Genomic DNA, 14,014 nt, shown 5'->3' on the forward strand with positions numbered 1-14,014 from the left:
AATGAACCGTGATGTACAATGGGGGTTGACTGACCTCCTTTCCTGGAGCCTGTGCTAGTGCTTGCTGCCAGTGTGAACGGCTGGGCCCAGAAGTGCCGGCGGTAATTAGGGCTGACATGATATTTATGTAACCTCCAAGCCTCACAAACCAGATGCAATTATAGGCTCCTGGTCGCTGTGACCCCCGTTCCTGTAGCATAGCGCTGCAGTCCTGCATGTGAGTCTGGTTTTGCAATGTCACTGGTGGGGTGGGGGTCGAACGCTGGGGGGGTGTTGGGGTTTGGCGGTGGTAGGGTGTCGCGGGAGTTTCATTTCACAGCTCCCCGCGATGGTCTGCTACCGCCGCATAATCTAAAGTGACGGGCACTTGAGCGGAGAGGGCGCAGAGACCCCCCCCCACCCCTCCCCCAATTTCCGCAAGGACTCCTCGGCAGGGGCAACCGGGGAAGCCGAGGGCTCGGGCAGCAGACTTATTGTGGTCCGGCGAGAGAGAAAGAGAGAGAGCGGGATGGGGGCCTCATTACAACGCTTAACTGCACTCACAGGCCCTCATCAAGCCACCACACCAGTGACTTAAATCTAAACAGACAATAAAAAGAGGCTGCCGTGTGAGTAAAAAGGACTCCATCTTGGACTCTCAGCATTGTAATGGCTACTTTATGGCGCTGCAAGACAAACAGATATCCGTAAATACTGACGTTTTGCTACAATGGCTCAATTTGAGGGGAACATTTAAAGGGATTCCGGCACGCAGTAATGAGAGTGAATGCGCGGCTAGACAAATGCAATAAAAGCTGAGTAGCATTAGATGCCTCGGTCATACAACAATATGCAGGGTGGTTGAGTGGTGGGGGTTGAATGATGAGACATCGCAAGCCACATAATGCTGTCGGGAGACTAAACAAGATCAAGAAAAAGCCCAGTTGGCTCGGCAGCGAGGCTTGCGATGCCAAATGATGCACTTGATGGAGACAATTAAAGAGCAAATCAATGCTTAAGCCTCACCGACATTCTTTGAGGAGGAGAAGACATCAAGCACAAGGGCTAAAAAAATGCAAAGCTCAAATGTTTGCAGAGGAGATGGGGAGAGATTTGGAGGTGTCACTTGATAGAACCCTTGAGATCAGGGTTGGATTTAAACCATCCAATTTTGAAACTGCTTATCCTGCTCAGAGTCGTGGAAAGATGGAGCCTATCCCAGCAGACTGGCCGAAAGGCTAACTACACCTGGACTGGTTGCCAGTCAATCGCAGGGCAAATATAGAGGCGGGCAACCATTCACACTCACATTCTATCCTTGAGTAGGATCTGATCCCACGCTGACTGCAACCAAGCCAGACAAATGAATACCATTGGTGATCACTGCAAGTCCAAGTGCCCATTTCTGACTTAAAGCCTATATCCAGTTTTTAATTTTAATTCATTTTCCATGGACAAAGTATATTTCAAGTAACACACATCTCACATCAGTCAGTGTTTACACTTAACGGAAGAAGTAAAACTCTTCAGCAGACATCCTAATTGCAAGTAAAGCGTCCATTTCAGGCAGTGACAAAACAGGAGTGAAAAAAAATACAAATAAATGATCGAAATATTAAGGGTGAAATTACGTTTCGTCTGGCTATGCTGATTCTTACCACCACTGATTTAAACGTTGGTACATTTCACTTTCCTCCACTGATTGCTCTTCACAGGGTAAAGAACTGAGCCCTACAGCGAACAGTGGAAAAAAAAAAAAAAGTAGTTGACACCCCACCTAAAATAATTATGAACTGCCCATCAATAAACGTTTGTACAATAAATATATCAAACTTTGACCCAAAACGGTTGAATATACTTTCAATAAATCTTACAACATTAAAAATCAAGGATTGACAGAGGATTCGTTTGTACTGGAAGTCTGCATGTGGCAAAGACCCCTCCCCCCCTAACTTCCACTAACAACCCAGGCTCAAGTTTGCTCCTCCGCTATTAGTCAATACATATCACTTCAATATACCTCTTTGACACCAATTCCTGTACTACTTTCCTATTTAGACAGGGCTTTGGGAAAATCTTTGTTTCAGAAAATGCACCAAAAACCGTAAAAAAGGTAAATTTTTAGCAAACACCAAACAGAACTGTGAATATGACAGATATGAGACATGCATCGGGTTCAGAGCCACATTTGGAACAAGCCTGATTCGATGCTCAGATATCTAGTTCCATTCATTGTTTTTTTTTTTTTTTTTTTTATGCTGCCATGACATGTTTGAATTAAGATACTTACGTGGGGGGAAAAAAATCTGAATTGTGTCACTTGAAGCACACAGAGGAAGCACGTTTTCCCCGCCCTTACCGGAACACTTGCCCATAATCACTGAGGCTTTTGTATTGTTTAAAATAACGCTGAGTGGCCGGGTGAGATGTAATCAGCTCTGAATGGTATGTGTGATGGTCTACAGCAGCGAGCCCGCCAATTTGCAAATCGTGGCCATGAGGTTGAAGTGGAAGACCAGTCTCATTCTGCCTTGTCCTGTCATTGACAGCGCACTCACAGCCACTCATCTGCATACATCAGCATACACTCTTTGTGTGTCCACTCTACATTTGTGCTTGTGGGGTGGTGAGTGTATTCAAGAGGAAGACTAATGGCTGGATCCTGCTCACTTACCAGCAACCTTGTAACGGAGTACAAATACTTCATGTTTCTGTATTTTGTTTTTTAGGTTTCTGGAAACTATTTAACTACATTTCTACATACATTTCATTTTACTCCAATACCTTTCCCCCCTAACCACCTTGGTTGCTGCAAAATCAAATGACAAGAAATTGTTTGTCGACTAAATGCCTGAACCGCAGAGCAAAAAGCAGAAGAATGGCGCTGCCAGTTGAGAACGAGACGTGCAATTTACCCCTGTGGCGTACTGACAAGATGAAAGGTACCTGCTGCTGACTCTGCTTCTCACACATCTCCGGCAGCAGGTACCAACCAAAACGACTCCAATGGTGGTGATAAGGAAATTAATGTGACACACCCGTGGGCGTATGAACAGGAATGATTTTTGTCCATTGGATGAAGTGCCTCTTATGTCTACATAAAGTGACACAAATATTGACATTCAAAAAAACTCCATCCAACGTAGAGAAGTATATCAAGGTAGAGTCATTGAATTTCTATAAATCCAATGAAATCAAAATGTCAATGTTGCTTTCGTTATCAAGGTTTTCATCTAAAAAGGATGGATTAATGCTAGTGTAATCTTTTCATATGCTAATTTGGATGTAAACGTATCCAGAACTTTATCTTGGATTTGCCAGGTTTGTTCCTTGGTCTTCATGATGCCGTTGGCTCCCCAATATTCTTTAACGGAACTCTGAGACCATCACAGAGCAGGGGCATTTGCTAATTATACTGAGACTAGATTACACAGAGGTGGACTCTATTTATTATCATGAGATTTAGGTCAACGTGAAATGTGGCAAAAGCTCAAAGGTTTAAGGGGCCGAACACTTTTGCAGGCCAGTGTATTTACAGTTGACCTCTGCCAGCAAGAATACAGAATAATTGACAGTAATTGTTTTCAAGTTACATACCATGATTTTACCAGTCCGGCCCAGTTGGAAGTAAAATAGATTTCACTCAATGTGGCCCCAGAGCTAAAATTAATTTGACACCCCTACTCTGTGGCAAACCCTGATGGGAGCAACCAAAGATCATAAAAACTCAAGTATAAATTACGATCATTTACAAGGTGACTTCTATCAAAGTCATTTGCAAAACATTTATAAGATAAAAAGTACTTTGACCCATATATCACTTTCTGGTGTTTGGTACAAGACTGCTTACCAGCCTGGTTGGTGGTGATGTTGACCGACGAGTATTGCGGTGAGTAGGGGCTTTGGTCCGACACGCCGTTGACTGCCTGCACCTCGAATGTGTACTGCGTGTGGGCCAGCAGGTCGCTGATGTACACCCGCGGCTCCGTCAGACCCAGCTGGCGAGGCAGGAACTGGACATTGTCGCCGCAGCGTGTGCAGCCTCCGCGGCCACCGCCGCAACTCTTGCAGATGATGTTGAAGACGACGTCCTCGCGGCCGCCCGAATCCCGGGGGCTCATCCACTCCAGCATGACTGAAGTCTCGTTCACACTGGAGATGACGTTTTGCGGAGCCGAAGGGACCGCTGTGGGATGCAAGAGATTCTCGAGTGAGTGTAAGTATATTTACGTGACAACTTTGGGAGCATCTGAGAAGTAGCAAAGAGCATGCCAGGCCAGTAGCTGGTGATGGTCCCGGTAAAGAAATAATCCCAAAGTCTTTTCAATACTTTCAAACCAGTAACTGAATCATATGATATGTTTGTGCATTTTCCGCACTGTCAGTTTGAAATAATGTTCTAAATAACAAACGGATCAAAATGTGCATATTTTTATTTTTAAATGTGTTTAATCACTTAATCTAAAAAAACTTTGACAATTAAAAAAAAAAATCTGTTTTAAGTTAATAGTAAGTAGAGCTAAAATCGGAATACAGTAAAAAAGTGCAGCTAATCCATGTGATCGTTATCGTATCCTGATTGAAACAGTTGTACCTTGAATAGTTATCATATTTTCCGAATTATAAATCACTTCGGAGTATAAATCACACGCGACATAAAAATGCATAATAAAGAAAAAAAAAACCCTATACAAGCTGCACTGGAGCATAAGGAGTGCAAGTCGCATTTTGGGGGGAAATGTATTTGATAAAATCCAACCTCAAAAATAGACATATCCTCTTGAAAGGCAATTTAAAATAAAAATAAAATTGATGCTGAATAAGTGTACAATATGCTAAGGTTACATGACGCATAAACAACAAACTGAGAATGTGCCTGGTATGTTCACATAATATATGAAGAGTTATTCAGATACCTATAGCATAAAGAACATGCTAACAAGTTGACCAAACCATCAGTGTCACTCCAAATCACTCAATCCAATGAAATCTTCATCCTCCATGTTGCTTTTAAACAACTCCACCAATTCCAGAGGTAGAAAATGCGGCACAACTTCTTCTACGTCGCGTAGGTCAGACTCATCGTTGATTTATCAACACAGGCCGAGACCACCCTCCTGTGGTTTAATGTGAAAATAACGTGAAATGACATAATCATGTGTTAATAATTTCACACATAAGTCGCTCCAGAGTATAAATCGCACCCCCGCCCAAACTATGAAAAAAATTGCGACTTATAGTCCAAAAATATGGTACTGTCAATTTGAGTGTATGTTTTTTTTTTTCTATACTGTATTTTCGATTGTTTGGCAACTAGCCCAGGGTGTAGCCTGGCTACTCTCTTTCAAAGTCAGTCTTGGATGGATTTTCTAAAGAAATCAAGCACCTTCCAAATAACTCCCAAAATATCAGTCAGTCACTTTCCCGGTAGCAACAGCGCACTGATTTGATCCATACTAGAACTCTCCAAGGGCTGGGCTGCCATCTTCCCTCAGGACTTCCATTCACTGGATCCGATTTTCTGAGCTGGTGCCCACATTGAAGAGTTTCATTCACATTTTTCCAATGGAGCAGCATCATGAAGAGTGACTTGGGGGGTTCCGCCCACACATTGACTGACTGGCAGGCCAAACAAACACACAATTCTGTTTATCTTTTTTCCGGCGTGTGCACCTAACCATGGAGGATGGCTAATGAGGTAAACAATTGGACTCCTCCCACAGACCTGAATTGACGGTTCATTTAGGCGCTGGCATCGAACGCAAATCCAGCTTTGGGAAGAAGGCCCCCTTCTTGGTTGCCTCTGCGACATCGAAACACAGGACTTCTTTGGAAATCTCAATCATTCAAGGTCTCAACGCAGGTTGAATTTACAGTAACGCTCTCTCTCTTTTTTTTTTTTTATGTTAAATAGTCATACATGCAGATTTAAAACAGTAACGGGCTAATTTTGACAAAGTAGGAATAGAAAATACTGGAAAGTTGTGAGGAAAATAAATACTCAAGTTAGGTACAGACTAGGGCTGAGCAATTTTGAGAAAAAAGATTATTTGTGCAATTTTTTTCTCCTCAATATCGTGATTGCAATTTAATATGCGATTATATTTCCAAGGTTCTTATCTCATCAATTTTTAACAAGCACTTAATCTTTACTACAATAAACAATAGCAGAATTATTATACATAAAGGTTTTGGTCTCACAAGTTAGCCTTATATGAAAATATAAGCATATAACATTTAATATGAAATGGTCATTTATTAATTTGAGGTGTTAAACACTTTGTTAAAAACTTTAGACTCTATATGACCGAATTATGAACATTTACATACTTTATACTTCATACAAAAAAGGTTACTAACTGAAATTAAACTTTTTGGTTTTTTTTGCAGCATTTGCAATTATGATAATTGTATCGTACCATATTGATTACCAGTCATTTTTCAGCCCTAAACCAACCTGTTCCATACGCAGGAAGAAGAAGAACGAGAAGACACACATGTCAAATCTTCTTAGTACAGTAACAAATTATGAGTACTGTACTTGGTTACTTTCCACCACTGACTAATACCCGCACAATAGCTTGCGCTTTCTTATGCAAATCCCCTTTGTTGTGGGGGGGCCTTCATCTCATCCTTTCAGCGCAACCAGAAGGGAGTGAAGAAAACACAACGCTACCAACATGTTGAAAGGCGATGTTTTTTTCTCTTCCTTGCTCGCTTTTGTTTTAGCTGTACCAATCCTCCCCCAACCATCGACCTCCGCCGTCATCCCTGCGTTCCTTCCTCTCGGCTGCAAATTCACATTCAAATTCCAAGCCACCTCATTGGCATGACAAGAGCCAAGGTTGGCCCCACTCTCAATGCGCTGCGACCCGGCCCGGTAACCTCTGATCAGGGCCGTGTGATGATGAGGACAGACCGGCTTACCCTTGGTATCCTTGGAAGATGCTATCAACAAGTGACAGCCACTTCTTTGACAGAGGCTGTGTACAACATGTTCAACACTTCAATTAAGTCAGCGTACAGTGAACCCCACATTAATTGCGGGGTATACATTATAATGACGGTGGAAGCGTTTTAAAAAAAATCATTTCACCCCACCCAAACGCATTAAATTATAATCGGATTTGAACACACGCAAAAAATCTTTAGTCATGCCGCTGCTTCAGTGCTGTGAGAAAAATGGAGAAATCAAGGTACTGTAATGATGCCATCACGTGGGCAAGGAGAGCCACAGTCACCGATGCACTTTCATCCATTTATTGGACGTGAAAAACAGCCAAACATCAAAATATATAATGAGAAGACTCACAAGGAGCTGCTATAGGTCAGGACAAGCACCAACAATAACCAACCAACCCGACTTGAGCTCATGTCACTCACTAAACACATCCCTTAAAGGCAGACATTCAACACAGGGATACTAACGAGGTACAATAATTACACACAAAAAAAGAGTTTACACTTATAAATTTTCTGTTATGTGTGTTATTTTTAAAAATTCAATACAATACTTTTTTTTCTTTGTTTTTGGGCGGAGCCGGGAAGAATGAATGGCGCTTTCATTAATTTAATGGCGAAAATTGATTTGATCGTAAGACAAGTTAATACTGCATTACACCTTTGTGAAGTGCAGCTTGGTGAAGGCGCGAATGACGTCAGTGAGCTCGAGGGAGGCTAAACCACGGCCATCCTGCGTGTGTCTCAGCGCGAGCTGTGGCCAACAGAAACTCCTGCATAAGTGTGCTCATTGTGGTTGGGTTTGAGTGCTCTCTCGGCGTTCAATAATCAGCTAAAAAGTGCATCCCAACTGTGGCATTACAGTAGGTGCACTGTAAAAACCCCTAAAAAGATTTCCACAATATAACAAGTAGCGGTAAATATACCCCCCTCTTCCCCCACAATTCAACCTGTGATGTAGTGGGGCCCCAAGAGATGAACTGCTATGTAGTGGAACAACAACGTAATACATACTCGTGCAGGGCATCTGTAAGGGATCCGAGTCGGTGCGGTAGTAGCCATTGCGGCAGACGCAGTTTATGGCTCCCTCGCTGGTGGTGCGGCTGTTAATGGGACACTGCCTGCATGACTCGTCGCCTTGAGTGGGCTTGAAGAATCCTGATGGGCACGCTGAAAGACACAAGAGCAGGAAAGTTGAACGTAAGGAACAATCTTTATCAGTGTTTTAAAAAAAAAAAAAAGCAATCCTACTTCAAAGCTCAAACTTCCTCAATCTTAACCTGAGCCGGAAAGCCTAACATTCACCCATCCATCCATTTTCTGATACATTTTATCCTCACAAAGGGTGGCGGGGGGCGCTGGAGCCGATCCCAACTGTCTTTGGGCAGTTGGCGGGGGACACCCCGAACCGGTTGCCAGCCAATCGCAGGGCACACAGAGACCAACAACCATCCGCGTTCACACTCACACCTCGGGGCAATTTAGAGTGTTCAATCAGCCTGCCATGCATGTTGCTGGAATGTGGGAGGAAATCGGAGTACCCGGAGAAAACCCACGCAGGCAAGGGGAGAACATGCAAACTCCACACAGGAAGGTCGGAGCCGGGATCGAACCCACACCTTCTGCACTGTGAAGTCGACGTGCTATTAATCAGAAAACCCTAAATTTAAACCCGAACCCTGACTTGAAACCCAACATTAAAACTCGAGTCTCTCTTGAAACCCAAATTTGAAACCCTCACACATGAAACATTCACCTTAACTGTACCTCTTCTTAGAAACCCAAACCCTGGTTTGGCACACAAATTCAATCACGAACTCTAGCTTGAAACGCTAACTTGAAAAACATAATACTACCCTGTGGATGTGGAGGGAGTCGTCCAAACACACACACAGAAGCGGTGGCTCGCCTGTGAGGCGGCTCTCAGTGCGACATGGTGTTTGTGTGAATAATTCAAAGTCCCCTGCTCCCCTATCGAGCATTTGCACGGTTCGCTTTCTGTTCCGAGCCCTTTTAAGAGTCTCCCTGAACGTTCACAACAAGAGACGACACTACACCTACGAACGGATGAAGTGACTGTCATTATTTGGAGTTTTTACACTAAAATCATACTCAAGGCACAGGACTGTAAAGTTTTTTCCCTTGGTTAAAACCGTACCCTTGGCTTGAAAACATGTTTTCAAATCCTAATTCTGTCTTGAAACTCTAATTTGAAACCCTAACCTGTCTTGAAAGCCTACTTTTAAACCTTAAACCTATACCAAAACCCTCATCTGTAACTTTAACTTTAACCTTCACCCAAGCTTGAAACCAAAGCTTTGAAACCCTAACTTTGAACCCTGATCTTGTCTTGCAACTCTACTTTGAAACCATGACCCTGTTTGAAACCCCAATTTAAAATCCTAATGCTCTTCTTGAAACCATTAGTTAAAACCCTACCTTAAAGCTGTAATTCCTTCTTGAAGCCATAACTTGAAACCCTAACCTTGGCTTTTATTATTTCTATGAATCAAACACACTTGGCAGGCCACTAGCCTAATAAAATACCGTACGGTAGCTGCCTAAGTATATATTTGAACGTTATCGCAAAACATGGAGAAAAAAAAAAAAAATGTAGGAGGCCTGCTGACTCGATTCAACATTTTTCTTTTTTGCGAGAACATTGGTACTTTTTATTGATATTGTGACAGTAAATCAAAAACAACCCAGTGAATTATGCTATGCTAACGGTGTGCTACTTGCCGAGTGTGCACTTTTCCATGCATTTGAAGGCAGCATGTGCTTCGCTTCTCACAAATTTCTTCGATCCACATGAAGTCACCTCCACTTGTCATCGCGACTAAGCACCTCTGACATGTTTGCTTTCTGCCATGATTGATACCCGAGCGCTCGCTTTCTCTCTCGTTATACTCCGAGTGAAACGTGAGTCGTGATTACTCCCAGTGCCAGTCGAGCATTTCCTTGAGGCCCGGGCCAAGCCACTTGGTGAGGGAATTGCCATCAAACCGACTTGGAAAGAAGCGGCGTAAAGACGTGTTGACGGGGAGAGGGTCCACTGGTGGGAACAAGTAGGAGAGCGGGGGGAGAGGTCGGTCACGACGATATTTTTTCAAATTCAGCGTCTTACTTTGGGCAAAGTTGATGATGGATGTGGCGCAACTGTGACAATCGCGACAATGAAAAGAATGCAAGGGATTAGCAAGTATAAAACTCCACGAGTCCTTGACTGCCACAGGGATATTTTTTTTTTATATTCAAATATTCACAAGCTGCTTGGCCTGCCGCTGAGTAATGAATAGTTCCCCACTGGGCGTAAAACATCCAAGGCGCCTTCTTTGTCGCTTTGCCAAGCCTCCTCTCCATTCATTTTCCCCCAAATACTCTATGCGGTACCTGGATATTCATTTCATTCATATATTCATCTCTATAAAATTCACACCTGTTTCCAACCCAACTGCAAATCTCAATCTCATTGCATGAATGTCAGTGTTCCCATTTGTGTTCACTTGAGGCAGTGATGCTTAAAACCCTGCTAGCAAAGCTTGACCTGATTTTCATCTCAAATTGAAACCTGTACTTTCATTCTCAACCCAAACTACAAAACCTTACTCATAACACTAAACCCCAACCTTTGTTTCCCTTCATTATTAGCTCGGGGAATCAATTAAGTATCTAGCTACGAATTGGTATTTAACTAACACAAATTTGAAACCCTAATCCTGGCTTGAAACCCGAAATTAAAACCCCATCTTTACATCCTCGAGATGATTTGAAACCCAACTATGAAAAGCTAACACAGGCTTCAAACCGTAGTTCCAAACACTGATCATGCCTTGAAACCCTACTTTGAACTCCAAAGACAGTTTTACAAACCTACTTTGAATTCCTACATCTACCTTGAAACTATGAAGCCTTAACATTGGCGTGACAGTCTAACTTTAGACACTGCACCTGATTTGAAACCCTAACCCTGTCTTGAAACCCTACTTTGAAACCCTAACCCAAGTTTACGACCCTACTTTAAAATCCTAACCAAGGCTCACAACCCCGATTTAAAACCCTGGCTTGAAGTCCTACTTTGAAAGCCGAACTCTGGTTTGAAACCCAACTTTGAAACCCTATCTCTGGCTTGAAATCCTACCTCAAATTAAAAACTGTAACCCAGGTTGACAATCCTACTCTGCAAACCCTAGCTTCAAACTCTACCCTTGGCTCGAAACCGTACTTTAAAACCTGAAATCTGGCTGTAACTCCACTTTCAATCTGAATCCTTGGCTTGAAACCCTTATGTAAAACTTTTAAAGCTTTAAAACTTAGTCCTGTTTTTAAACCTATTTTGAAACCATAAACTTTGTCGGAAACCCGAAATCCGGTTTAAACACTAATCTGAAATCCCAATTTGAAACTCAAACTGGCAATAATGGGCAGTCTCCAAATTGCATATGAGCTTTCCTCCATGTTTTGGACATACAAGTGGCAACTCCCTCAAACTTCGGTTTATGTGCTGCTGTATTTGCTAGCAACTGAGTTCAAATGGGCTCAGCAGTTAAACTCGTTAACGTCCGCGTGCTGCTTTGGAATCTTCCAAACATCGAATTCCTGGCACATCAAATCCACTTAAAGAGGATGTGTGTTTTACGTCTCGGTGCACCTCTCTGTCATCTGCTTGGAGGGCGTAAGGGGAATTTCCCCCCTCGGCGTCCGGATGACAGATTTGAAGAGCGATGTCTGTGATGTCAGATGTAAGCGAGGCTGTGATTAAAACAACAGATCACAGCTTTAATTCCCCCACGGTGTGGCGGCATTTGAAGTCACGCTCGCGTCGGATGTCTCGTCCAACTTGGAGAAAGCGAGAGGAATTAATTATGGGTATAGATATTCGCCCGTGACAGCTGCCCCTTTTTGTTGCAACTTCCCCTCATAAAAATAAAGGCATTGTCATGAGTGTGGTTTGATTTTGTGGAGCCGACGTGCTGTCAGAGCTCACAGCGACAACATTAACAACAAAAAAAACAAACAAAAAAAAAAGAACAGCGGGCAAACAAGCTTTCAAGGAACAAAGAACATTTGAGTCCCCCTTTCAAAAAGTGCTCAAATTGTTCTATTTGTGGTGAAAGCACAAGAAAAGCTATCTTGGTTCCTAAAATATCACCTCATTTGAATCTTAATGTCTCCCGCTATTTGGGCTCGTACGTGTTTTAACACAGTGTGACGTTTGTGATGATTTTTTTTTTTTTTTTTTTTTTTTTAACAAGCCTTACAATGATGGAAACTAGACAGTGAGTCAGGGTGCAAATCACATTTTACAGCAGCTAATTTACTCCTTTTTTGTTTCAAAGGTTTCCTGGAAAGCAACCTTACACATGACGAGATTTATGGCACGGTGGAGCTGAGACTTGCAGCTGAACTGGGCTTGTGAGGAACCAGAATGCAAACACATAATGAGGAAAAGTATTTGCTCTCAGAAGAAGTTAATTTTTATGTGGTGTAAATGTGTTAAATCGTACCATTTTCTTTTAACGAAATGAAAATCAGCACACACACACACACACACACAATGAAGGGGGGAAAAAAACATACTCGTACTGCTCTTATTGAGTATGTGGTGTACCCGAGATGACCAACACAGCTCACCATACACAAAACGATACCCCCACCAAAAATCATGACTTCCCCCACCCAAAGCTGATGTCTGTTGTGGTGCTAAGACGGTAGAACGCTGAAGCACACGCTTGCTCAATTGTTGCTCTTCATGTCTGGGGTGTCTCACAAGTTAAAATTTGGTTCAGATGTTAACAATTGGAATGTGCGTACACCACTGCCCAAGGCCACACGCCATTTATTCTTTCCACAATGCCTCATTTGCCCTCGAGCAACCCCTTGAAAAAAAAAAAAAAAACAGCATCAACAGCCTCCGACCCCCTTTGAACCAATTTCAACAAGATGGTCACGATCAAGCAATCCTCCCCTAAAACATAATGAACACAAGGAAGAGACAAAATTGGGTATGTGTGTGTGTGTGTGTGTTGTTCAGGGTGTGAAAGAGAATGCTTGGGGATCAGACGTGCAAGCATTTGTGAATGCTGCAGAAACAGAAAGTGCTGAAAGCAGTGAAAATGGCCTCTGTCACAGGCAACGCGCGTGTGCGCGGGTGTGCGCGTGTGTGTGTGTGTGTGTGTGTGTGTGCGTGCGTGCGTGTGTGTGCGCGTGTGTGCGTGTACAAGGACGACGGGTATTTCCCAAATTGCCACTGTGACTGCCGCTGCATTGGGCAGCGCGCAACCTCGGGGCATCAACAGGCTTTGTTGTCTCCGACAAAAGTGTTGGTGAAATCACTGCTGGGAAGACGAGAGGCCATGGGCAGAGAAATTTGTGTGGGCGCGCGCGCGCGCGCACACACACACACACACACGCACACACACACACACACACACACACACACACACACACACACACACACACACACACACACACACACACACCTATGGACCTTTTAGAGCAAGGATAGGCAACACAAATGAACGAGGGGGCCACCATTTTTTTGTCAGAGCTAACGGTCCACACAGGACCACACACTTCCTTACCAGATGTAGAAAAAAAAAATCTCATTTTAAATACGGACAAAACATGTGCATATGATTTTTTTTTTTTTTTTTGTTGGAACCAATGTACAGAAAACATCCACTCCTCAACTAACTACTCTACACTGTCTCCGAAGACTTTTTCTGTGCCATGGACTCTCTTTCATAAGCATTTCCATTCAAAGATGGCACAAAACTGCTGAACAGCAAACCAACATTAAGTGCAAGAAATCATTTTGAGCATGTTTTCACAAAAACAACTTACTAACTAATAAGTCACTTTCCTTATTTAGGACACCCCCCATGATCAATTTATTGATACGCAAACTGCCTGTGTGACTGCACACTGCTAAAGCAGAAATCCTTACTTACTGTTTTTTTAACATCTGAACTGATTTTTAAAATGTGTATTTTTCGTTTGTTTGTTTGTTTGTTTTGGGGGGCAGGGGCGTTCCTTATTTTGACCCATGTTTCATGGAAATCCCTTGGAGAAT

The 14,014-nt window shown here is 42.9% G+C and overlaps 1 protein-coding gene across 4 annotated transcripts in view; it reads right to left on the minus strand.

The window, feature by feature from the left end:
* Positions 1-14,014, minus strand: part of ephb2b (eph receptor B2b) — a 150,957-nt gene that overhangs the window by 31,645 nt on the left and 105,298 nt on the right. For all 4 annotated transcript variants that reach the window (XM_019858178.1, XM_019858163.1, XM_019858171.1 and 1 more), the window contains exons 4-5: positions 7,954-8,109; positions 3,830-4,165 (exon numbers count right to left, since the gene is read on the minus strand). In XM_019858178.1, the coding sequence (XP_019713737.1) occupies positions 3,830-4,165; positions 7,954-8,109 (492 nt within the window). The remainder of the gene's footprint in view (positions 1-3,829; positions 4,166-7,953; positions 8,110-14,014) is intronic.

Source organism: Hippocampus comes, unplaced genomic scaffold (genome assembly GCF_001891065.2).
Source record: "Hippocampus comes isolate QL1 unplaced genomic scaffold, H_comes_QL1_v1.1 scaffold17, whole genome shotgun sequence".
NCBI classification, from domain to species: domain Eukaryota; kingdom Metazoa; phylum Chordata; class Actinopteri; order Syngnathiformes; family Syngnathidae; genus Hippocampus; species Hippocampus comes.